Source organism: Prosopis cineraria, unplaced genomic scaffold, assembly GCF_029017545.1.
Source record: "Prosopis cineraria cultivar Desert tree isolate PC_DT_omini unplaced genomic scaffold, ASM2901754v1 PC1, whole genome shotgun sequence".
NCBI classification, from domain to species: domain Eukaryota; kingdom Viridiplantae; phylum Streptophyta; class Magnoliopsida; order Fabales; family Fabaceae; genus Prosopis; species Prosopis cineraria.
Window position 1 is genome coordinate 56,471,603 of NW_026555332.1, and position 27,119 is coordinate 56,498,721.

General features: G+C 34.2%; 2 protein-coding genes and 1 long non-coding RNA gene across 3 annotated transcripts; 2 read left to right on the forward strand and 1 right to left on the reverse strand.

Annotated features, from left to right (window-relative positions):
- The first annotated feature begins 1,868 nt into the window (after nt 1-1,868).
- On the forward strand, nt 1,869-9,127 carry LOC129318416 (uncharacterized). Its single transcript, XM_054963168.1, has 7 exons — nt 1,869-2,379; nt 4,624-4,926; nt 5,054-5,262; nt 5,362-5,410; nt 5,507-5,596; nt 7,072-7,134; nt 7,219-9,127. The coding sequence occupies exons 1-7, from the start codon at nt 2,212-2,214 to the stop codon at nt 8,866-8,868; spliced, it is 2,532 nt and encodes an 843-aa protein (XP_054819143.1). The 5' UTR covers nt 1,869-2,211; the 3' UTR covers nt 8,869-9,127.
- Nucleotides 9,128-10,243: 1,116 nt separating this feature from the next.
- Nucleotides 10,244-13,807, reverse strand: LOC129307837 (uncharacterized). The gene is made up of 3 exons (XR_008592490.1): nt 13,338-13,807; nt 11,229-11,528; nt 10,244-10,560 (listed from the first exon to the last, which is right to left on the reverse strand). It is a non-coding gene; the product is annotated as an uncharacterized LOC129307837 (long non-coding RNA).
- Nucleotides 13,808-23,864: 10,057 nt separating this feature from the next.
- On the forward strand, nt 23,865-26,433 carry LOC129322652 (S-adenosylmethionine synthase 1). The gene is made up of 2 exons (XM_054968973.1): nt 23,865-24,010; nt 25,013-26,433. The coding sequence occupies exon 2, from the start codon at nt 25,021-25,023 to the stop codon at nt 26,197-26,199; it is 1,179 nt and encodes a 392-aa protein (XP_054824948.1). The 5' UTR covers nt 23,865-24,010; nt 25,013-25,020; the 3' UTR covers nt 26,200-26,433.
- Nucleotides 26,434-27,119: the final 686 nt, after the last annotated feature.

Here is a 27,119-nt window from a genome sequence, read left to right on the forward strand (position 1 = left end):
TTTAAGAAGTTGAAACTTTAAAAACTAAATTGTAAGAGACAAAATTTAAGGACTGATTTACAACTGAGTCAAAACTTCAGAGACTGAATTATAACGAGTCAAAATTCAAAGATTGGGTTATAACTAAATTAAAACTATAAAGACCAAATGATTAATTTTTTCAAAAATAAATTTAGGATCTCAAATGTTTTTACATTTATAATTTAGAAATCGATTTACTCATTTATAAAAATATATATTTGAAAGTACTACAACCATTGATTGTAGCATAAGAAATGGTGAGCCAAGATAATAATGAATTTGAATGGTGAGATAACAAAGGCGGAGTCTTATGTAATTTGTAAAGGCAAAATTGCTAACTGCAAAGGCTATAATAAATTTAAGTGAAAATATAATTTTTAATTTCTACACCTTGCTTATATTTTGTCACAAGTTCTAGCACTTTTTTTTTTCGTATTTTGAATCATTGTACTTTCATTTTTTAATGTTTTAAATTTTATGTAGAATATTTTAAAAAGTGTATAGACTTATCACAAAACACGATAAAGTGCAGGACAACAAATAATGTTTTCCTTAAATTTAAATATAATTGAAAATTATAGAGAGGTAAGAAAAAGTCATTAGCATTGATTAGTTAACTGGTGAGATAAGATAATAATAAAGTTGAATTTGAATTTAAATTTAAATTGCTATATATACCCAAAAAAATTAAAACACTTGGAATTACTATTAACACTGATCATAAAGCATAAAAAATGTGAAGTCTCATTAACTACAGGGTAAGATAAAATACAAAACAATGAATTTAAAGCTTGATAAAAAGTGGGCATCACATAAGAGTGAAATTTTCATTTATTTATGCTTTTTTTTTGGACGAGGATTTATGCTTTCTTTATAAACAAGCACATGATCCATTAAGTATAATTACTGTTCACCAGGATTTATCCATCACAAAAATTCAATAACTAACTATTTTTTTACCTGTCAATAAAATTTTTAAAATTTCAACAACTAAAAAGATATATTCCTCCATCTAAATACCATATTCTCACAATAAAATAAAATTTGATGTTTTGTAAAAGTTGTTATTAAAATTAATATTAAATTTAAGACTGTATTGGAGAATGAAATTATAAATGGATGAAAAATAAAAAGATAGGAGCACAAGAATTAATAATTAACAATTGAAAATGAAATACTAAAGAAACTACGTAGATTGATGGTTGAAAATATGGTAATGAATTTAATTGACAAATTTGACCAATAAGATAAAAAGGTGATGTGAAACGATGAATTCCATAGTGTGATAACAAATTTAATTGACTATTCAGAATTTTCTTAAAAATGTGACAATGAATTTAATTGATCAATCAAATTTCACTCACTATTATTTAAAGATATAAATTGGCTAATTAAATTTTACTTACTAAGATTTGAGGATATAAAATATACTCACAATATTTGAAAATATAAATACATAGATATAATATTATTATTGTTAATTAATAATAATAAGGTAAATAGATGGATAGACAGAATCTAGATGGACAGGATAGTATTACTTATTAATGACGACAGATAATAGACAGGATATTAATATTTGAAAATATAAATAGATAGATAAAAGATATATATATATATATATATTATTGTTAATTAATAATAATAAGGTAAATAGATAGATAGATAGAATATAAATAGATAGGATATTATTAATTATTAATGATAACAGATAGATAGATAGGACATCATTAATTGTTAATGACAATGATAATAAGCTAAAAATTTCATAACTAAGACTTGAATCCTAGGATATTGTTAATTATTATTATTATTATTGTTCAAATTGTCCCCAGTCATGCTCGAGCGGTCGGCTTTTAGACTTGCCTGGTGGGGTTTGGTGTGGCGAGGATCGTGGTTGGGCGGCGAATTACGGATTCGGAGAGCTTTCCAGTTTCCACATGAGTTGTTATTTCTTACTTCACAAAATTGCCTGATCCTCCCAGCCTTGACCCTTCCTTTTCTTATCCTAAACTAATTGCTCCGCTCCTACGACGCAGAATTATTATCACTTTGAATTTGAATTTGAATCTTTCTTGCCACCGTGATCAAATTGTTGGGGGCAACCATTTTTAAAACCTAGATTCGTCTCCTGCGATTGGCCATCCGAATTAGGGTTATATTCTCTCGGTTTCGGTATCTAAAGAAGTTATGGACGACTGCTGTGCGGTCTGCGCCGAACCTTTGGAATGGGTTGCGTACGGTCCCTGTTTGCACCGGGACGTTTGCTCGACCTGCGTTGCTCGTCTCCGTTTCATATGCGACGATCGTCGTTGTTGCATCTGCAAGACCCAGTGTGACCGTGTTTTTGTCACGAAGGTAGGTCAATCGGGCATTGTATTTACTCCTCCAATGCGCGCCGAGCTTCCCTCATTTTTGGCTGGATTTATTATATCGGTTATCGTTGATGCTTAACAACGTAATTCTGAAATCTGTTAATCTTGCATACATGGCGGTGCTCCTGTCTGGCATTATTTCTAGCTAATATAGATGCCTATATTTTTGTTGGCAAGCATACAGCTCAAATTTGATGTGGGTTAACATTAGATAGGACGAATTTACTTGCTGAGTGATCAGCCTTTTTTGTGTTAATAAGCGTAAAGAGGGATATGCTTAAATTTAGAAGTCAGTTCACTGTTTATCTACTTTGGGTCAGTAAACCGTTCATCTTTTTGGGCTCATTGTCATTATTTTTTTCCTGTCACATTTCCACTGCTTTTGTAGCATTTCTGATTTTTTATTTATATTCTGGATCTCTTTTGTAGCAGTTCCATCGCATCTTCTGCATGTCACTGGGATAATGTGCTAGCTAATAAATAAATGAATAAGTTGGACAGAGATAGGTTTGATTAAAGAAAAAAGGATTGTTTGCTAATTTTGCTCGTTGACTGTACCTTCATTCCACTTTACTGTCTAGTGCAAATCTCCGATTGTCTGGTTCCAGTGCCCCAAGCAATAATAGCATCAATTTCCAATTTCTAGATTAACTCCATTCATCCCTCAGTAGAGTTCAATTGCGTTCTCCTTATTAATGATTATGTTGATTGATGATAACATAATCTCCTTTGCTACCATTTCAGCCTTTAAATGCTAACTTTATGATTTACCGCCTCAGCACTTGACTATGAGTTTTCCACTACTATAATCACTATCATGCAATTGCCTTGAGTCCTGGACCATCATTTTATTGTAATTCTGATAGTTTATGAACAGATGGTGGGAAATTTGTTTTATGGAATGGTAAAATATAATGATCTGTGCTTTTGTCATTATTTTTTTTGCCTTTTGTGGCTGTAAATGCATTTTGAATTAGAATGATGTCTTCATAGTTGATCATTCACTTCCTTTCCCTTGTTACGGGGATAATTTGGAAAAATGCTTAAATTGAGCTGAATTTGGATGCCTCTAGGCATTTATTTCTAGAAATCCGACCAGTGCTTCTAAGCTGTGTCTTAGAGATTTGGAGAGATTGTTTTGAACTGAGAGCCTGATGACATTACATACAACAGTATATGTCTTTCAATCAATAAGTTGGCATATGATAGGTGTACTGCTGATGCCCCTTCTTCATGCTATTTCAGCTTGCTTTTCACTTTTAAATTCTAATTTTGGGCAGAAAGAGAACAGAAACACTCTTGCCCATGTGAACCAAAGCACTGCAATAAAAAAATACAATATAGAGACAAGAAAATAGGTAAAAGTAATTTGAAATAACCCTTCATGTGGATTCTGAAAAATTATGACACAAACAAAAACTAAATAAATGCAGTAGTTATGTTAATTTTAAGTTATTAACAATATATAAAATGCACTTCTCATGTTAAAAACTTAAATGATATTTTAAATTTAAATTTATAATGCCTTTTTGTATGGTAATGTCCTAGTTTGCATGGGCTTTTTTGATGGCATTATATGGTTTTTGGGCTTGGAATCCTAGTTAGACTCCATATGACTAAGGTGCACTAAAGTACTTTCTCCACGTAAAAGTTGCCATTTGCTAAATGTGCTTGCCTTTTTGGTGCACTAGTGAAGCCGCCACCTACCCTTTAACAACACTGAATCAACTGCCATTCGAAGAGTGGATTACCTCTTTGAGTGAAGAATGCTAGGGCTTTGTATACCCTTAACCCATGTTTATTCCTCTCGGTTCACATTTTTTCATTTCATTCCATTTTCTAAATAGAGCTGTGTCAACTTCTATACATCTTGCGAATCAAGCAAAGAAACTATCACGCCACATCATCCATCTTTTTGATAGAGGAGAGGTAAAAGGAACGGTATAGTGATCGTGTCTGTTTGTTTCTGCTTTACATTATTTTCTTCTTTTCTTTACATTACATAAGGCCTTTATTACTTATTAATGCTTGTGTTTAGGATCTGTATATTCTGGAAGAAATTTGGTTATTAATGCTTGTGTTTAGGATCTATCTATGCTGGAAGAAATTTGGTTTTGAATGTGTTTGATAGAAAGCTAGAAAGTTGGTTTGGATTATTTTTAGTTTATTTCAGCTGTTGTTGCATGTTGACTTTCATTGAAATGCATTGGTGCTGCCATCGTTGCAGGCTCTAGGAGATTTTACAAGGATGATTAATGACTTCTCAGTGCTGCCATCTGATGTAAGGGAGGGTCAGGTGGGTTCATACTGGTACCATGAAGATACAAATGCTTTTTTTGATGATGCGGACCACTACAAGATGATCAAGGCTATGTGCAAGCTTTCATGTAGTGTATGTGACAAGATGGAGGAGCAAGCACATGATGCCTCAAAGCGTCGAGCAAGGTTTAGGAATATAGAACAGCTAAAGGGTCACTTGTACCGATTTCACAGGTTGCTCATGTGCAGTTTATGTTTGGAAGGAAGGAAGGTTGGTAACACTCGCATGTTTTGCATCTTGTTGGAATTTTGGATGTTAGTTACTAAATCTTTGTTCCCCCTTAAATATTGACACTTAAGATTTTTTTTTTATTTTTACCATAATTTCTGTGATACAGGTATTCATTTGTGAACAAAAGCTATATACTAGAGCACAGTTAAATCAGCATATAAACACAGGTGATTCTGAGGTGGATGGAAGTGAGAGTGAGAGAGGTGGTTTTATGGGGCATCCTATGTGTGAATTCTGCCGATCCCCATTTTATGGGGACAATGAACTATACACTCATATGTCAACAGAACATTTTACTTGTCATATATGCCAAAGGTAACATTTGAGCTAACCATCTATTTTGTTTGATAATGTGCTAATATGCTAGGTTTAATGTTATAGATGTAATCCTGAAATGTATACTTTTTAATGCAGGCAACATCCAGGACACTATGAATATTATAAGAATTATGATGACTTAGAGGCAAGATATATAACTGTTGCTTTTCCTCTTAATCGCAGAGTAAATGGATAAATATTTTTTACCCTCATTTGAGCTCTTGAGTATTTGTGTAAACAGACCCACTTCCGTCAAGAGCACTTCTTATGTGAAGACGAAGGTTGCCTTGCTAAGAAGTTCATTGTATTTCAATCTGAAGCAGAGATGAAGGTGATTCTGTGGATATTTTTTTCCTCCATATTTTTTGGTTTTAATTATGTATTTGGCATGTGTTTGTTGTACATGCATGGTCATCACCAATGCTTTTAAAACTGGACAGATTATTAAACTGTTGAAAGGTTTTATGATTCATTGGTTCAGTCATGATCAAACTAGTGATAGTTAAATACGGGATTTTTGTTTTATATATTAAAAATTTACAATGGTAAACAACAAAAAGAACAGACATATATGAATATATTTTAAACTTTCCAAACCACTGATACTTGATAAGTGGATAGTGGAGTCAGTGTCAGTGTCACCAACTTTGCACTGGAGGTGAGGTTATCCTTTTCAAGCAAAATTTTGCAGGTTTGTTTATAAAAATTTGTGGATACAATGGTTAAATGTCTTATGCTAAAGGTGTTGGCTCACATGAAGCAGCCCCTTGTTTGAGTCTGCAGGTGGACTTTGGAATTAGGAGGGATATGAGCATGGGTTCGTTCAGGATCTGCTAAGACCTTAATTGTTTCCGTAACAGTTCAAAAAATGAGCTTATAAAAAACGTATTCGCACAAGAATCTGAAAGGAACTGAAATATATTACTTACGTACAAGTATAGCTTTCTAATTCATATGTCACCTAGTGATACAAGTAGTATCGCGGCACTAAAGCTGCGGACACTAAACTACAAACACAGATGATACAAACGATGCTGAGAGCGAAGATATAAGCAACAGTACGGAATGCTAACAAAGATGGAGAACAAGAGTATTAAAAATCTGTTACAACAGACAAACACAAACACAACACAATACCTTCCAAATACTGAACGGAGAACAAGTTTGCCTAACTTTTGAGGTCGGCTCTCTCCACCAAGACCTGACTGGAACTTTTCTTCTCTCTTCCTTCAACCTTCCTAGCTATTCTCTTTCCCACTCTCATCTTACTAACTCCTCCCTCTAGCCTTCAACATTGCTCCCTTCTTTTGTTCCTTTACTTTTCTATCTTTTTTGCATATGAACTTGTGTTTTCTTCTGGATCAATAGCCCCCCCTCCCCCGCCAAAAGGGAAAAAAAATTCTGCCATTATTTGCCATTCCCCTATATCTTCATGCGTGCATGTTGGCGGCAGTAGTGGGTTGGGACCTATCAGTTTGCTGGTTTGCTGATTTCTTGCTAAACCCACCTGGTTCAATTCTTTTTTTTTTTACCGCTATTGATTGGTTCCTACACAAATCAGTTCACAGGACTATCCAGACTGGACCTCAGGCCAATTTACTGGTTTTCCATGTGAATTGGCCATCAGTCTAGTTTACAAACTATGGTCCTAGCTCATTCTAGTTTACTCTACATGCTTTTGCATCTCTCTGCTTATTGTTTGAACTTTATATATTACATTGCAGTTTTATATGACTTGTGTTTTTGTTGTGTGGTTACCATTTCATTCATTCTTAATGATATTTTCCTTGTCTGCCAATTGATTAGAGGCATAATGCTATTGAACATGGAGGGCGAATGTCAAGGTCAAAACGCAATGCTGCACTTCAGGCATGTTCAGTGACTCAATATCAAATAATTAGATTTTGTTCGCTTCTTATTCTCTTACATTGGCTTTTATTCTTTTCCCTGAAGATTCCAACTAGTTTCCGATACAGACACAGTAATCAACAAGATCAACGGCGTGGAAGAGGCCGGACATTTCGTCGTGATCTTTCTGAAAGTGAACTTTCTATGACCATTCAAGCCAGTTTTGACACAGCTAGTGTAGAGTACACAAGTCATGATCCAGCTACATCAAGCAGTGGACAAGATGCTCTTGGTTATGGGAACTTTGATAATGAGCCAGCCTTCCAATCATCTGAATCCTTAGCTACATCAAGTTCTGAGTCATCTTCAAGATACCTCCAAGCCTTGGGGCAAAATTCAAGGAGTTCACCATTGGAAGATTCCTCCTTCCCTCCACTTCCCTTGACATCAATCAATGGCCAACCAAAGCCCCAAAATGAGCCTGAAAGTTCATCTAGTAACACTATGGCAGCACATTTGCGTCGGCATGGCAGCAGAAATGTATCTACTTTTGATTCTGCTAATGGCTGGCCAGTGGCAGGTCGTGGATCCGTGCAACCATCAAGTAATCCTAAGCAATCTAAAAAGCCAACAAATGTTGCTCCTGGAGTGTCAGGCAATTCCAGTCAGCCAAAGACTGTCATCAATCATGGACCTGCACCTTCAACCTATGCTAGTTCTGTCCAGGCTGTGCAGAGAACTGCTCATGGACATCTGTCTCCTGGCACATCAAGGGAAATGCGTGACAATGTTAGAATATTTCATTCTGCATCTGCTCCAAATCTCATTGCAAGTGGTCCTTTGGAACCCTCATTTTCTGATTTCCCTCCAGTATCATCTACAAAAATAAACAAATTGCCTCAGAGTAGGCAGTCTTTGACGAATGTGGAGGATGTTCATTCTGCTAACAAGTCCTTGGTTGCAAAGATCCGTTGTGCTCTTGATTTTGATCAAGATAGATACACCCTTTTTAAAGACATCTCTGCTCAATATCGCCAAGGAATAATTGATACAGGCACATATTTGGATCACGTGCAGCAGTTTGGATTGTCTCATCTTGTACTTGAGTTAGCTAGGCTGTGTCCTGATCCACAGAAGCAGAAAGAATTAGTTGATTCTCACAATGCTAGTTTGCAAAGAATTGCTTTGCGAGAAAATGATTGGGGTGGCAGTAGTATCCATCACAAAGATGGCAAGGTCTCCAAGAAAGGTAAAGGTAAAGGTAAGGTTAAAGGAAAATCCATAGATCTTGAAGAGAGGAACTTCAAAGAGAATTTAGGAGATAGCTTTATAAGCACTGTACGTCAATTACAGTTGAATCACGAGCCTTCGGAAGAGAATGAACAGGTACTATCAAAGGGTGATTACCGTAGTGCCAAAGGTAAGTCGAAAATTTTGGCTGATGAACAACTGATTGGTACTAATTCTGGTAGTATCCCGAAGCATTCTGAGCAGAGTGAAACATCGCGTGGTGGTTTTCCTAACCAGCCTAAAGATGAAGGGGCTAGTGGGAGCAAGCAACGCAAGAAAACTTCTAGGTTCCACAGAGTGCGCCTTGGTGATGGTTCTGTGGAAGCATTGTTGGATCTCAAGAGTTCAAATACCAACTCAGATCCTGGATCAACAGAGGCCTTGGAAGGTAGTAAGAGCGATGCAGGAGGGCTGCCTGTACGAGGTGTCTGGCGGAATGGGGGTGGTCATAAACTCTTTTCCTAACTTCCTTTGGCTTGGGAAAGTGAAGGATTTCATGTAAGTTAGAGCTAGCTGGCAAAGAAACAGTAGTTGAAATTTAAAAAAAAAAAAAAAAAACCCCCACTTTTGGCTTGGAAAATTGTGTCCAAAATTGTGTTGATTTTTTGTTTGGCAAAGTCGTGAATTTCCGTTATGTTGAATGCATAGTGTCATTGCCTGGATGGTGGATTAATTTTCGCATGGTTTGAGTTTATATTTTGATAATGTGTTTATGCTTTGTGTATCCGATATGCGTTGCTTTTCCAAGAGCAATCTGTTCTCTACAGGTTCTGTTGCTCATTTCGGGAGTCATTCAAATCAATATGTGGCTGAACTTGAAGCGACAGTGACTGTGCCTTTCCGTTAAAAAAAAATTTGCAACTGAGGTTAGAAACCAATTGAGTTTAGCAAATTAAAATTAAAAAAATCAATTGAGTTTGGCAAACTAAAATTAGGTAAGAAAAAAAGTTTATGATTGTAATGTTATTTATGGTTGGATATTATGTCAGTAACATGTTTGAATAATTTAATTTAAAAATTAATTGAGATGTATAATGAAAAAAATAGATGAGTTTGTTGTATATATTTTTGTGGCTAATTTGATTTTTTTAAAAAAAATATTTAACTTAAAATCACTTTTTTAAAATAGATTAAAAATATAATTCAAAAATAAGTTTAGATATATAATGATTAAAGAAGACATGAATTTTATAGCATGTGTATAAGTTATATAAATTTAAACTAAATATGATATATATATATATATATATATATAATTTTTTGGTAAATAAAACTACTAAAATTAAAAAAAGACAAGTTATGATTTTTCTTTATTTGTTCTTTTTGTCAATCACAAAACCCTTCTCTTCCCACAGGCTTAAATCTCAACCTCTTTAGATGTATCCGTGTCGTCTCCATAATGAGGATGACAAGCACTAGAAGAGAGAAAAGGGAGTTTCGAGCGGTCATTCCGATACTATGTGAGAGAGAGAAGGGCAAGGAGTGAAAAATGCCCAAAAACACTGCCATGCCATTAATCCAACCTTAACAGCCAAAATTTTCAGCTTTCATTTTAACGTGGCTTTTTTTTTTTTAATTAAGTAACAAATACAAATAGTTCAAACAGGAAAAAAAATACTATTACAACCAAAAGAAGAAGAAGAAATAAAATTCAATAATCCTCTCCAAGACTCAGGCAATAATTCTATCCAGTACTAAAAAAAGTTAAGAACTTGAAAATCACCCCATAAAATCTGTGTTATAAAATCTTTGGGTGCTATGCCGATAATGTTCCTAAATAATTTCCTGTTGATAACTATAGTAACGTCAGTAAATCGAGGACCAAAACCATCAACATCAATAATCCATTTGAGAGCTGATCTCATTTCTTTTAAAGCAAATTGTTTTTGACAATCACCTTGGGAAGCTTTATTTCTTCTTCCATTGATGTAAGAGAATTATGTGAAAATTAGTACTTTACTTGCCCTGAGTTGGTGTCTGCTTCTTCCATGGCTTCCATTAACATCAATGAAGAGATACTGGAAATTCCATGGCAATGATTCTTGAGGCACATACTTTACCAAATGATTAGATATCGCCAAATTAATGGTAGCAAAATGCCAATTGATTCTGGCTCTAACTTCCTTTGATGAGACTTCCTCTGCATTGATTTTTCTCCTATTTTGGCATTCCCATAGGATTTGAACAACAAAAAGAACCTCCTTTAGTAATGTCATCCACTGCTAATTAGAAATGGATTTCTTAATCCACCACACTAGAAAAGATTTAATATCAGAAATCTCTCCTCATCTTATAGAAATATTCATGGAAAACAACACAACTCTGGAAAAATCACAATGGAGAAATAAATAATTCATAGATTCCTCTAAATTACCACACATCACGTAGCGCTCAAAAACTTGTAAATGATGCTTCTTTAAAACATTAAGAGATCGGAATAGCTTCATTAACTATCTTTCATGAGAATAGTAAAGTTTGAAAGGTAATTCAATCTTCCAGTAATTTTTCCAATCTACTCCATGAACGAGAGTAGATCTTGGAGATTATTCATCCATTAGCAAAGAAAACCCTTTTTTAACCGAATAAACACCATCAAAAGATTTCGTCTAGACAAGTGCGTCCTTTTGATGATTGAAGAAGGAAAAGGATGTTCCTAAAATATCATAACTCACATTGCAATTGCAAAGAGAGGAGACTAGCTACTCATTCCAAACAGCATTATTTTTGTCTATAAGCCCAGCAACAGTCAAATCACCATTGCCAACATTAACTTTCAAAGGAAACCACTTCACATAGTCAATTGGAATAAAACTTTCATTACCAACCTGCCATTTCAGGTTGTCTGCAACTAGAGATGATACTTTAAGCACATCCTTCAAAATCCAAGAGTAACCAACCTTTGCTTTGTTGTTGCCTTCCAGGATTGGCCTCTAGTATTTGATTTTAAGAGTTCTTCCAATTAAGGAATTATCATCAGCTTCAATCATCCTCCATGCCTGTTTTGCAAGTAAAGCTTTATTCATTTCATGAAAAGGCCAAAATTCAATACCTCCTTCCTTAATGCTGTAGCATAATTTCTTCCATGATAGAAGATGCATACTTTTACCACCCGAGCTAGAAGAGCCCTAAAAAAATCGGCACATAAAGAACCAAGCTTAGAAGCCAGGACTTTAGGCAAAAGGAAACAAGATAATTGATAGATACATGAAGAAGAAATCATAGACTTAATCAAGGTCAATCTCACAGCTTGAGACAACAAAGAAGCTTTCCATCCATAAAGCTTTTTATTGAGCATGCTTAAAATATCAGAAAATATATTCTTTTTGTCTTTGAAGTCATCAATATAAACACCCAGATAGTTTCCAAGCCTATTTGAGTATCTGACATCCAGAATTTTGGCCAAGAAAGTTTGTTATCATCAAAAGTGTTTAGACTAAGGATTATTTCAGATTTTCCAAAATTAACCTCTTGACCCGAGAAATAGCAGAAGTCATCAATAGCTTTTTTTGACATTTTGACATAAAAAATCATTTTCCTAGAAGAATAGAAAGGTGTCATGCGCATAACTCAAATGTGAAACCAGGTGAGCATTTTTACAAAGTTTAATACATTTCCACTTGCCTTGTTCTTCCATCCTTGCTATGTAATGTGAAAGGGCATTTGCACATAAGATGAAGAGGTAAGGAGATAGAGGATCTCCCTTTCTAACTCCCCTACAAAGTATAAACTGCTTCAAAAGATTCCCATTTAAAAGTAGTTGGTAAGAAACAATAGGCACACATTGCATAATTATTGAAATCCAGATTGGCGGAAAGTTCATCTTTGCTAATATCTGATGAAGGAAGTTTTAGGAAACCTTATCAAAAGCCTTAGAACAATCAATTTTAAAAGCTTCCAGCATCGCTTTTGCTTCTTTGTTGAGTGTATATAATTGTCAAGAATGCCACCAAAATATTAGTAGAAATCAATCTTCCTTTAATAAAGCACTTTGATAGGAAGAGATATAATTGTCAAGAATGCACTCCTATTAGCAAGGACCTTAGAAACAATTTTGTAAACCACACTATAAAGACTAATAGGCCTGAAGTCTTTGAATGTCTGTGGCACATCACACGTTGGAATCAAGTGAATGAGAGTCTTATTCAAGCCTTTAAATAGGAAACCTCTTTCTCTAAAAGTATAGATCATATTACAGACATCAACCCCTACAATATCCCAGAAATGTTGAAAGAATTTAGCATGGAAACCATCAAAAGCAGGTGCACTTTGCAACCCAAAAGCTGCTCTTTTGATTTCATCCATTGAAAACTCTTCCATCAAGAAATTTATATGGTTCTGATTCAACTTCAATAAGTTTAGACTTGAAACAAAGTTAGCACTATCCTCCCATGCAACAGAGACTTGAGAGCAAAAGACACCTGTAAAATGCTTGACAACAGGGGATTCAATCATCATTGAATCAGATGTTCATGCATTTTGCTTCTCTTTAATCCTATAAATTGTACTTATTGCTCGATTTGATTTGACAAGGGAGTGAAAGAACTTTGAGCAAAAGCTCTCTCGAGAATTTTGTTATCCAAACAAGATTTGAAACTAGTCAATGGGCCTTTTGCTTCCCAATCTAGGTTAGGCCCCCAAAAGCCCTTTTAATAGCAATCCAAACATAGATTAAGTAGTTCTTGGGTGTTTAACTCGGCCTGCCATTGCATCATTTACCCAGTATCAAATTCAAAGGTTCTTTCTTTCTTGGGTTAAATATTATCCTTACCCTTCAATTATTTTTTGAGAAGCGTTGAATATCCTAAACTGTAAAGTGATACAAAATAAATCATAAATAATAAAAAAATATAGCATCTAGCACCATCGAGCACTTCCTTTTTATTTTAAACAAACATATGTTTGTTGACCGATGATTAGACTAGAAAAAAACTCACATGCCACGTGATTCCCCCCTCCATCTCTCTCGAGTCCACGAAGAGGGCTAGAGTCATGTCTCCGATGGAAGATACGGCAAGCCCTACCGATTCCTCTACACCTATTCAACTTTTTTTTCGCTGATCGTTCACTCTTCACCTTTGGCTACACAAGTCCAAACGTTTATTCCTTCCTTCAATAATCTCGTCAAAGAAATCATCGAGCTGTCCGATGATGTTATCTGCTCCAGGCAGAAGGCCATAATTGTGTCCCCCATTGCACTGGCCGATCTCCGACGCCACTCTCTGCTGTAACCGCTTCGTCGAGATCATGAGCGCCTATCCCAGGAACAATCGTCCCTCGTACTGATGGTCCAGCTGATCATCAAGGCGTCTTTGATCGGATTGGTCCAGCTCACCTTCCACAACCTTCCCTGCGCACGACGAACGCAAACCCAAATTCCAATGCCATTGTTGTTGGCAGTGCTTCTGGTTGCGCTGCTTCTTAGCTGCTCAGATATTATAAAATATTCATAAGTATTTTAAAAAAAATTATTATAAATTAATAATATTAATTATTACTTTCTTGAATCTTACTTATAAGATTCTTTTTAAAAATAATTTTAAATTCAAAATATAAATATTTTATAATAATTAAATTATTTTTTGTAATTTTATGACTTTTTAATTAACGTAATTACATTTAATATAATTATATTATTATTTAAAGTTGAAGATAAAAATAAAAATACATCTTACTTTTTTATGATGTTAAGAAAATTAAATTTTTTAAGATGTGTAAAATAGTTGAAAGTGTCTTATAATAAAAATTAAAGAGAGTATTTAAGTCTATTTATTATTTTATAACATACATTACAACCATTTTTTTTATTGTGATTAGAGTGATTTTATTGCTCGTTATGATGAAATCTACCTATAAAAAGTAATGCTTGCCATATGTTATAGAAGAGCCTTTGTGTTCTCAACCTTTCTCTTCTCTTCTATCACACTGCTTCACTATGTTGCTACTTGAATTTACTTTATGAATTTTTGTTATTCTGTGTCCCTACTTTTTACAGAGAGAGTTCATTTAATTTTAGAGAGCTATTGCATGATCAATTCGATGTGGCGAGATACCTTTTAAATTTAATATCTTGAGCACAACTCAAACTATAATTTTACCTGTTAATACCAGCAACCTTAAGAGCTATTTCTATCATGTTGGTTTTCTTTAATTGTACTAAACTTAGTGAGTTTAGATCCTATGGAGGTGTACAATGAGGCATTGACTTTTGATGATGTTTATGAGCATAATTGGAAATTGGGGCACATGTGAGTGCATAATCATTTGCTAAAATAGGCAATGATGGATATAAATATCGCATGCTAATAATATTTGCAACTTAAGAAAAGTGATAGCTATAGTGCAAGGGAAGCATTCACGTTCCTTAGTAAACTTGACCCAAAAGTGCTCCACAAACATGAAGATCGCTCAGACTTGTTAATTAAGGACGATGAGGTCCTTATAAGGGTCGTTGCCTCTTTGAATCACACCGATAGTCTCCACTAAAAAAACTTATATAAGCCCCCAAGCAAGAAGGATGACTTCCATCATCTGGGTATGCAATGCTAAAATGGTCACCCGCTGGAAAATTAGTGAATGTTTTTTATTATTTCTAAAATGATTAAGGCTGTTTTTTAGAACAGGTGCGTTCTTTTCACAGCTTCAGTGGCAAGAATAATGCGTGCATTGATATTTTGATAACGTGTGCATGAATGTAAATTATCATATATTATAGATCATTATGATGAGACATAATCAGCTTTCAATTTTATAAATATTAAGGGTGGAACATAATGTGAAAAAAATGTGTTACTGTTTAAGGAGTTTGAATATTAATCATGAATTAGTAACGCTGTAGGCTTTGATAGGATTAATATTTGGATGATAATTAAACTAATAAATTAAGAATGCCATTAGCGGATTATAATTTTTGTTTCCGCATCAAGGTTGGAAGAGGTTCCCCTGTGCATTCATTCATTTTGGAACTGGAGAATTGGTTTGGTTGCATGTTGAGTCATAGTAATATTATCATATGCAGTTGATATAGCATATATATTAGTTGGATTGCGTAGTGCATACTAATAATTTTTTCGATTAATGGTGGAGGTGATGGGATATATTATTTAATAAATTTTTATAGTATTTCTCATGTTTGATTGTGTTCATAGTATTGTTAAACTATGATTCTGAATTGTAATTAAGGAGCAAGATTATGAATTGTAAGGCGCAAGTCGATTATGTGCTTGTTGAAATTAAAATTCTGTGAAATTTAATTTAAAGAAAAACATAACTTTAAGTTTTTATACTTTACTCAAATTTTGTTATAGGTTCTTACATTTTTTTTAATGTTTTAGGTCATTATATTTTTATTTGTTAGTATTTTAAAACACCACAAATAAAAGTGTAGGGACTTGGAATACACAAAAAAATGTAGGAACCAGAAGTAAAACTCAAATAAAGTATATGGACTCAATTATATTTTCTCTTAATTTAATATCCATATTTCTTGTATATGTGTATATTGATGTTCAGTTTTATTATTCCATTTCATTTGCTCGTGTTGCTGTCATACTATGTTACGATGATATACATTATGATTTTAATTAAAGTGTAGTAAAATATGCATCTTTATAACTATAAATATATTTATTGTGGGCTTTATAATTTTGGCAGTATTGAGACATAAGATTTGATTCACAATGATGGTCACGTGACTTTATGAGTGTGAAAATAAATTATATCATATGACTTTAAGTGTCAAAATTGTAATTGTTTCAATGAAATTTATGTTGATTTTGTTGTCCTAAAGAAAATTATATGGCATTAAATTTGAGTATTTTATTTGGTGAATTTATTAAAAATTATGAGAAACTATAATTTAATTAAAATTATTTAAGGCATGAAATATTTTTCTTATAATTGAAATATTTAAAAGTGTGGGGATGTTTAGCAAAAATTGTTTTGATTTACCACAAAAAGTGTGTTGTGTCAAATTGTTAGCCTTATTTTATGAATGCCAAGATGTTTTTGTGGTGTGATTTAGAGAGATAAATTAATTAAAAGGAGGCTATTATTTGGATGAGGGCCAAGTTTGAAATTTTATGTCTTGAACAAGCATTATGATGGTGATATAAAATTTAATCATTTATTTAGTGTAGATAAATATATTTTAAAATAAGAGCATGACTTATTTAATTAACTTAGCATGAACATTCATTATTGTGATTGTGAACAATGATTTATTTATGTATTATGATTTATATGAGATAAATAGAATATTTTTTAAATTATGAATTTATGAATAATAGATCCTCAATGTGTAAAATATATTGATGTTAATTTGAGAAGAGTCTCTAGTGATTAAACACCCTTAGTGGTGATGAAAACAAATATAATAATAAGACCACAGAGAGTTTATTACTCTGAAGTTAGAGGCTAAGTTGTGAAAAATCTTCTTAACAATTATTTTGGTGTAAATCTGACATTTAATATCGATGAAAATTTTCATGATACAAACATGTTATTAAAAAAAGAATCTAAATGTGATGATTTTATTGCTTAATCTGTGTGCATGCACAAATTTTTGAGAGATTGTTACATTAATCAATATTAGTCATAACATATACTGTGTGGAGATTGAGCACATCAAGTATAGTCTCATTGAAAGATGAGACAAACAATTATTTAAGGGATACCATAAATATTGGTATCATGAATAATGGATTTCTATTATGTTAAAATGATACAATGAAGTAGCTAAATTTTATATTCTGATATAGAAAAATCCATTGGCAACCCAATAAAATATTATGTGATCCAGAGTATATTATTCTAAAGTTGGCTAGTAATGAGGTTGAGTAGTTGAGAAATTTCTTGATAAATATTATATTGAGAATAAAAATGGCATACTATGTTGATGTTTTGTGTAATCACCAAATGGCAATAGTTATTGTATAGAGAACATTAACACAAGTGAACATCATTTGAGATACGATTAAGCATGCTAAAAAATGAAGTTATCTCAATCAATTGTGTGAGATTGTATATAAATCTAGCGAAATCATTAACTAGCCCCTGAGGAAGAAATTAATTATTAAAATTTCAAGGGGAATGGGATTTGAGCTAATTTGAAATTAACAGTGATAACAATCCAACATTTATAATTAGAATTTCTATTAAGAAGGTTCAATGGATAAGAATGAGTCATTTGTTAGTTCTACTATCATTAAATTTTTGTCCTTTCATATAGCTTAAGAAAGCACTAGAATTCATTGATCGGAGGCTGAGTAAAAACTTTTAATGATTTTCATAATCTTTATGGATAATGTATTCATTTTAAATGCCCTTGATGAAATCACTTATATGAACATTGAGTGGGGTCGCTCCTAAAAAAATTTATGAGGTAGGTTCAAAAGGAATTATTATAAATTAAGAATATTAATTATTATTTAAGTCTAGTTATTATTTTGTGACATATAATTTAAACAGCATTATAATTTGAAACCATTTTTAAATTATAATTAAGGTGGTTTTATTGTTTAACATCACGAGATATGCTTATAAAAGATAGTGCTTGTCATGGAAGAGCCTTTATGCTCTCGGCCTTTCTATTCTCTTCTATCATACTACTTTGTTATGTTATTGTCTGAGTTTATTATGTGATTTTTTTGTTGTTTTGTGTCCCTGCTTGTTATAGAAAAAGATTGTTTAATCTTGGGGAGATGCCATGTAATCAACCTAATATGATATAATAGCTCTTAAAGACAATGTCATTAGGCACTACTCAGACTATTATTTTACCTGTTGATGCCAACACTCAGTCTAACTATTATAAAGTAGGAAGCAAATAAGTTTGCTTATCTTTCATAGATTAATAAATACATGTAGCTTGCTTGATGACATTGAGCTTATATAAGACACATATTGGGTGACTGAATAGAGACATTAAAACTAGCTTGATAGCTTTGCCTCACAACTCCCATAAGCAAACTCTATTAGATCCACAACTCAATATCTTTTGAAAGTTGTAAAGGACTTATATCTCAAAAGCAAAGCACATCCCACTTCATTACATAAAATTATTTGTCTTCGTGAATCCTCCAGCAAAACAGGGTCGTAAAGATATGGAAGTTGTATCTTAGAAATGAAATCAACAAAAACATACAATAATACAGTCAAGGGACTCCCGGAAGGTGGAGAACAGAATAGAAAGACGGTAGGTGTCAAAGGAGAGAAGTTAAACTGGGGGGTAAGAGTGTTCTTGTGGAGAAGAGGAAGCTTGAGGTAATCTTGTGACTTGTGAGGTGCTCTATGAGCTGCAGAAATGGAGGGTAGCAAGGAAGAAGGACGAAGAAGAAGAAGATACGGGTGGTGAGGAGGGAGGGAGGGAGTGAGAGAATGAAAGTGAAAAAGGAGACAAAAATGCCATGCCATAGGTAGGGAAGAGGGTACAGAGAGATGTGGGTTGACAAAGAAATAAATATAATGTGTTAGATTCATATGAGCACACAATATTAAATAAATATTTGTCAATGGAAAATAAATAATAATTGCTAGGCATTGTGATTTAATTAATTCATAATTTATTAGTTTTATACCATCTCATATTAGAATAATATTAGATGTTAATGGAAAAATAGTTTAAGGATAAAGTTGGTTTTTAACTCTTCTTTCTTTATTTAAAAAAACAGAGAGTTGTTGTTTACATTCAAAATAGCACATCATTTATATTCTAATTGGTGATTCATTTGTGAATTTAATCTTCCATATTGTTCTACCCAAACAACTGAATGGCAAGTGGCTTATTGATAATTTGTCATGTTAGTTTTAGTTTCTCGAAATGGTCATGGCAAGCCACGTTAGCGCGTCGTTAGTTGTCACTACTCACAGGTGACACCTGTAATATGGAAACACTTAACAAGTAGGGCTTTGATCTGTTATTACTCTACATTGTATTGTACCTCTTCTAGCTAGCAATGAGACAGAAATTGTTAATAAAGATTTACCACAACCCAACACAAAAATTGCTCGGTGGGCAGTCCTAGGCCCCACCCCTCACTTTTCCTTTTTCCTTTTTAACTTTTATTAATAAATATATTTATTTCTCATCTTTACACAAGAAATACATGCCACAGTAATTACTAATAACAACTACATGTGAATTAGAGCTCTTCCATTGAATGCACCGTAGACATATAAAGGTGATGTATTTTTACGAGGGAGGTTCCATGGGTTGATATTTAAATTTAAGGTGGATAATATTTTATTATTTCCCTCTCATGCTATAATTTTAAATTCATTGGTTGAAGTGTCTAAAGAATCAAGTAAATGGAATTCTGATTCTGAATGATTGTGTAGGTAAACGTGTATCATATAATTATATAATTCATGAAGGCCTCTATTGACATGAAACACACTAGCATCATAACACATCACCTCATCAAGCCACACACAATCCTATTATCCTACTAGTATGTTTAAAAATGTGTATCCCATTAAAGTGTGTTTGGTTTGAAGGTTTTGAAAGGTAGGGGAAGGGAGAGGAATTATCCCCTCCCCCTATTTGGTATCTGGTATTATTTTAACAAAAATTGATGTATTGAGATTAAAAGGAGCAATTGTCAAAGTCCAATCCAAATTGATAAGAATGCAAGCCTAATAGCTAATAAGCCCCACAAGAACTAAGTGGAATGCTGTGTTTTAGAGGCTTGGCAACCCAATCTCTCTCACTTTCCACACTCTCCACATAAAATGAAGCACTTACTCCCTCCACTCTCCCATGATGAGGTGTCCTTGCGATGCTTGGTAGCATTGATAGTTATTTGCTTCTTCTAATACCAAGATTCAAATTTGAAAGAGCAAGCCATTATCTTTTCCTAATTAGCAGGCAATGAGCGTGTAACTAAGGGTGTCTTTCTTGACACTTTGCAAATCAATTTGTCCAACACAATACTCAAATAATTGATCTAGCTTTATCAAGTTCACCTTATGCAATTCTCTTTGTTGCTACAACTTAGGCTTCTTATGCTATTTTACTTAGCTTCCCCCTTCGAGTACTAAAGTACTAGCTTTAGCTGCTTACCAAGTAACACAATCAAGTCACATAAGCTTAAATTTCTTGTCCATCTTTAACCTTTTAAGAAAATTGTGGGAAATGACCTTAAAAACCCATGCAATCGTTTGATCTATTACTTACATTAAGAATCTACTTCTATGATATGTTTGACAAAAGCCTTAAGGGGCGCAACACTCCAAACATGAATTCCAAAACCACTACAATCAAAAACATAAAAATTAGAGAGGGAAGAACAAGAGTTGTTTACTTGGTTTGAGTAAATAAGATGAGGGGCCTTACCCTCCAATTCGAGGGTTTTTGGAGATGAGGGCTGCATGTTATTTACCATGACTAAATTACACTTGTCAACATTATTTTTTTATTTAAATGTAATTCTTCAGCTTTTTTTTTATAAGAATATTGACCTTCCCTGCTATATGGTTTTATGTCAGTGTGTTGTGTTTTTTTATTGCTCTTTTTTTGGTTTTTTTTTTGGATTTCTTGATGCTCATTCATCAAATATATTTCTTAGAAAAAAAGAAAAAAAGAAAATCAATCTTGGAGCACTGCACTGAACAGATGGAGATGGTTTTTAAAGCCTTTTTTTTTTTGGTGCACAAAAGCCTGGGTTGCAAGTCAAGAGCATTACCCTTCAATTTTGCACCTCCCTCTTTTTTTTTTTTTAAAAAAAAACTGCATATCTCACGGATATACATTACCAAGTTTTAATGAAATTCTAAGGCGAAAGGTTTGAAATTTTTAAAATTGTGATAAATAAATTTTAATATAACTATTTTTATTAAAAATTAATTTAAAATTGATAGGAATATAATGGTCAACTTATTATTAAGTAACCTCCCCTCCCTTCCTAAATCGAAAAAAATAACATTAAATATCTCCCCTCCCCTCTATTAAGTACACGCATATTTATATAATTTTAAAAAAATATTATTTTATATTTTCAAATACACTTGGTGAATGATGTCAATAAAATTTTATTTTAAATATTTTAAAATGTTCGATTTGATTTTTATGAAACTAATAAATATAATTGCGATGGGTTTTTCTTTGGGGTGTGGGGAGGGAAAATCAGAAAGAAGAGAGAAATACTTGACATTATTTATAATTTATTTAATTAAAATATTTGAGGTAATTTAAATAAAATCTTACATAATATTTTTTAAATTAATTTTATTTTTATAACATAATATATATTTATTTTTTACTATCATTAATATTAAAATTAATTTATATTTAATATTATTTAAATATTATATATTTTTTGAACTGGTCGTAAAAAATATAATGTATCTGGGTTATCAAAATATTTTTGCACCCTCATCTGGATGGCTGAAGTACTGGGCAAGAAAAACCGTACCGGATCCCCTCAACCGCGTGGGCCCGGTACTTGTCTGCTTCCCTATCTTTTTGGAATTCACTGACAACGACGCATCGGCTCCGGCGTGAGATATACCCAAATTATCTTCCTTTTTCTTTTTCTTCTTTTTCAGATTTTAATTTCTTGATGCTCTCCTTTTTCCCCTTTCTTATTAAGAATAATAAACAAAAATAAATCTGAAGCACAATAATCTCGTCTCCAAAGGGCAAACTGGCAAAGCATTGACAACTGCCTCTACTTATTTGGCAGCCCACGTGCTATACTGTCCTTGTAAGAATTTCTTCTGTCTCCATATCACTATTACATTAGCTGTTGGCCCGTCGAATGCTGACATATATGTCAATATAAAAAATTGTTTGACTATTGTATGTTAATCTGTCAATCAATCTAAAGTATAAACCTTACGACAAGTCTGGATATTTATATAAAAAAATTGAATATTTGTTGTTTCTACCCTGCATGATGCATGGGTAATAAGCGAGGTACCCACCCAGGAAGACGTTAACACAGGGATGCCAGTGGTGTAGATATAATGAATACTGATAGAATGTTGGCCCAAAATTTAAAAAAAAAAAAATGAATACTGACAGTATGAATATTATTTGGAGCTTTTATCTTTTTTTTTTTAATAAAAAGCACTGGATCTGCGGTGAGATGACTGCGATTTCAGCTGGTTTGACACACTTTTAGGCATTGCCAAGTTGCCATGGCCGGCCAGCCACCAACCTTCATACCGCGTTTTAAACCAATGTGTGATGATTCCACTGTTTAAAAAGTGACTTGCCAATCAAATAAAAAATATCTTAATCCCGTCATTTAAAAATATAAAATATTTTTTAAAAAATTAAATATTAAAAAATATAAGATATTTTTATTATCTTTGTTTTTAAAAATGTTCTTATTAAATAAATTATTTTATATTTATTTTATGACATTTATAGAAATAAATATAAAAAAATATAATTAATTTAAAAATAAGTAATTATTTTATTGAGAGATGAGATTAAGTTAAAAGTATTTTTTATTTTTTAACAAAGAGAGTATCAAACAATGAAATTTTTTTTAAATCAAACAATAATCATGATAAATAACCCAAGTCATGTATCTTAATTAATTTACGTGTCATAACAAAATATCCATAGATTATACTGGCCTTGATATTCCAACCACACTTGTGGCGATGATGTAACACTCTAAACAAATTAATTAAGGTTAAGCTAATTTAAAAAGAGTAATTAAGTAAATAAAATGAGATATGTGATCAGATGAGTTTAAAAAGTGCGTTTGATTATGATTTCAATTCCAAGTGCGAGTTTAAGTGAAGTCGGATCATTCGAGTATTAAAATATGTGAAAGAACTGAAGAAGGGTTCTTTGTGTCATATGTCACAACATGAGAAATGTCCGCCATGGCTCACAAAGGCAACTAATAAGGGATAAGCCTGTCTATGACATGCATCATAGCATGTGGTATAAAGAGGGTACTCTCGCCTTCTATTAGCTCGTGCGCAGCATGCCATGCACGGACCGTGACATGTGGCAAAAGCCATTTCTCATTTTTTTTTTTCACTTTTTGACATTCAAGTGATCTAACTTTGCTTCAAACTCAATACTAAAGCTAAAATCAAAACTCAAAACGTTTGTTAGTTCTCTACAATTACATTAATTTGCATAATTAATCTCATTTATTTAGCAGATTAAATTTTTTCACATGTTACAACATGCATTCCCTCAAAACCTAATCTAGCTAATTCTGCTGAATTTAATTTTTGTTTAAAAATTCTCTTGCAACTGTAGATTGTGATTTGGGCGTGATGACTGACGTCTCTCCCCTCACCAACTAATTACAGTGCGAGGCGAGGGTTGGTGGACAACCGGCGATCTCAGGTCGTAATTAACATCACTCACCTCACCAACCTCGACAAATCTCTCCCTTTCCTATGGCCTTCCAATCCAACGGCTATGCACCTCTTGCTTTTTTAAAAAGAATCTACCACCGCTCGTTCCGGTACCCGGTCATTAGCGCCATGGGCTAGTATAAATTGCGCGACTCTGGTTGAGATACTGCGTCCTTCCTTCTTCCCCGGTCAATCGTAGTAATCACTCTGAGCCGGTTCGAGCGAGCGTCAAACCGAATCTTCGTTCTAGACCTATTGTTTGGTGCTCTACTCGCTCCAGGTTATTTCTCTTTTTAATTGTCCTCCTCATGCCTTCGCTTGCATCCATTTTCGATGTCTTCTTTTAACTGTTGGGCTCGTTAACCGATGTTTATGGCTTTAAAGGAGTATATGGTCATCGTTTTTGTCCCCTGCAGACAATCATAGCTAGAGATCTGCGTGTTTCTTTCTAGGATAGACCTAATACTTGTTAAAGTTCACCTTGCTATATCTCCTGTCTTTTGCATTATGGAGTGCCCTTTGCCAATTATCTGATGGCCATCGTGCTTTGGATTTCTTCGACGCTTGATTAGGGCTTTTTTGTGATTGATCTAATATGATTCTCTTCCTGAAAAAATCCTTTCAAACCGTTTTTTCCACCGATTCGGTTTTTGGTTTTCCTTCTCGGTTTTGTTGTATTCTACCGTTGTCAGGTCTGATATTCTGATGGATTTACATTTATTGTTTACCGAACTTTAGCGGCAGCAGTATCGTTTCTGTTGATGTTCATAATTTCATTGTGATCTACGTTTCTCCCGCTGCCCTGCACTAAGTCTAGGGAGCGAACTGTCTTTTCTGGAATTTTTTTTTCATTTCATTCCTTTATCAGTCTACCTACTAGAAATCAGAAATGTAACTCGTTAGCTTGTTCATTCGCAACGAAGGATACGATTTAATTCCCAGAGTATTTCCTAGTTTGATGTTTAACAGAAGTTGCAGAATCTATTCTAAAAGTGCGTGCGCGAGGGATCTTTACCTTTTTCTTTTTTTGCGTTGGTCGGGAGAAGAACTTCTAAAAAGAAAGGATAAACTATTTTTAGCAATACCGTTTTGTTGCTTCAATTGTCATATATGGAATTATTTCTGCATTTATCTCAGGTTTCATTTATCTTCTATACTCGCATGAGCTGCTTTGCTTTTTCAGTTTTTCCAAAGCAGCCCGTGTATTTTTCTGCTTTTGGTATTCAAGTTTTCTGGGCTTTTTAGTTCCAATCTAATATTTTGTTTGCTTTTGTTTGTATAGCTTGAGTAATGGAGACCTTTCTGTTCACTTCTGAATCTGTCAATGAGGGTCACCCTGACAAGTTGTGCGACCAAGTCTCTGATGCAGTGCTTGATGCCTGCCTTGAACAGGACCCCGACAGCAAGGTTGCCTGTGAAACTTGCACCAAAACTAACATGGTCATGGTCTTTGGAGAGATTACAACCAAGGCCAACGTAGACTATGAGAAGATTGTTCGGGACACATGCCGCAACATTGGATTTGTCTCTGATGAGGTTGGTCTTGACGCCGACAAATGCAAGGTTTTGGTGAACATTGAGCAGCAGAGCCCTGATATTGCCCAGGGCGTTCATGGCCACTTTACCAAGCGCCCAGAGGAGGTTGGTGCTGGTGACCAGGGTCACATGTTTGGGTATGCCACCGATGAAACTCCTGAATACATGCCACTGAGCCACGTCCTAGCAACCAAGCTCGGAGCACGCCTTACCGAGGCTAGGAAGAATGGTACGTGCGCTTGGCTGAGACCAGATGGTAAGACACAAGTAACTGTTGAGTACTACAATGACAATGGTGCCATGGTTCCCGTTCGCGTTCACACTGTCCTCATTTCCACCCAGCACGATGAGACTGTCAACAACGAACAAATTGCTGCTGATCTCAAGGAGCATGTTATCAAGCCTGTAGTCCCTGAGAAGTATCTAGATGATAAGACTATCTTCCATCTTAATCCTTCTGGCCGCTTTGTCATTGGAGGACCTCATGGGGATGCTGGTCTCACTGGAAGAAAGATTATCATTGATACTTATGGTGGTTGGGGTGCCCATGGTGGTGGGGCTTTCTCTGGGAAGGACCCCACGAAGGTTGACAGAAGTGGCGCTTATGTGGCCAGGCAGGCAGCAAAGAGTGTTGTGGCAAATGGGCTTGCCCGTAGGTGCCTTGTGCAAGTTTCTTATGCTATTGGTGTGCCTGAGCCATTATCAGTTTTTATTGATACATATGGAACTGGAAAGATTCCTGAGAGGGAGATTCTTCAACTCGTGAAGGAGAATTTTGACTTTAGGCCAGGGATGATCACCATTAACTTGGACCTCAAGAGGGGTGGCCATAGGTTTCTCAAGACAGCTGCTTATGGACACTTTGGAAGGGAAGAACCAGACTTCACTTGGGAAGTTGTGAAGCCACTCAAGTGGGAAAAGCCTCAAGCTTGAAGAGCTACGAATAGTAAGCCTACCCTTAACTAGTTTGTGGACGAATAATTCGCTTGTTGTGGTTTCTGCTTCGCCATCCACAGGTTTAATGCAATAGCTGATGTGCCCAACCCATCTATCCGTTAAGACTTAATATGTTCTCTTTTTTGTTCCTTTTTCCCCTCTCGCGATCCCATTCTTGTCATATATGTACCGTTACCAGTGTCCCAATGAACGCGTATCAGAATTTTGTCCCGTTTGGTGGCAATGGCAATGGTGAGAGAAAAACTGTCTTTACTGCAAAAATCCCATTAAATTTGCATTACGTTTCGAGAATATGCATGGGAGTTTTGTCCCCATTGATGGCTGTTGAAATTGACAAATTGTGGGGAGGAAAATAAATATTGAAGGGAAAAAAACAGCTGCAGCATTCTCGGTAAATGCTAAATGTAATGGCTAGCTAGAGTAGCATTGCTAACACCTTTGGACCCAACGTTTAGGGTTCGGATTCCTGGAAAAAGTAATTTTTTATCTGTTACAAAATGGCAAAGACCAAAGGGAATGCATGCAAGTCATATTCTAAGGTAGGATACTCTTCACAAGCTAAACATAGGAACACTGAACACGTCTCGGAATTTTGTCCTAATTGATGGTGGTGGAAATTGAGGGCAAATCCATCCATATAATACTTCATAGAAAACGCAGTGAAAAGACGTTCTAATTGAAGTTCAATACAAGACTCAACGGCCCAAAAAGATTAGAATTTGGGCCTTCGGAGATGGCCAGGGCAGTTTTTAATTGAGCAGTGGTATTCTCATCTTAAAAACAACCCCCGTTTGAGGTAAAATTCAATATAAGGGCTTCTTCTAATTAGAACATGTTATAATTAATGCTACAAAAACTCTTGTAAAGAGATTTAAATTTGAAATTATAAAATTATT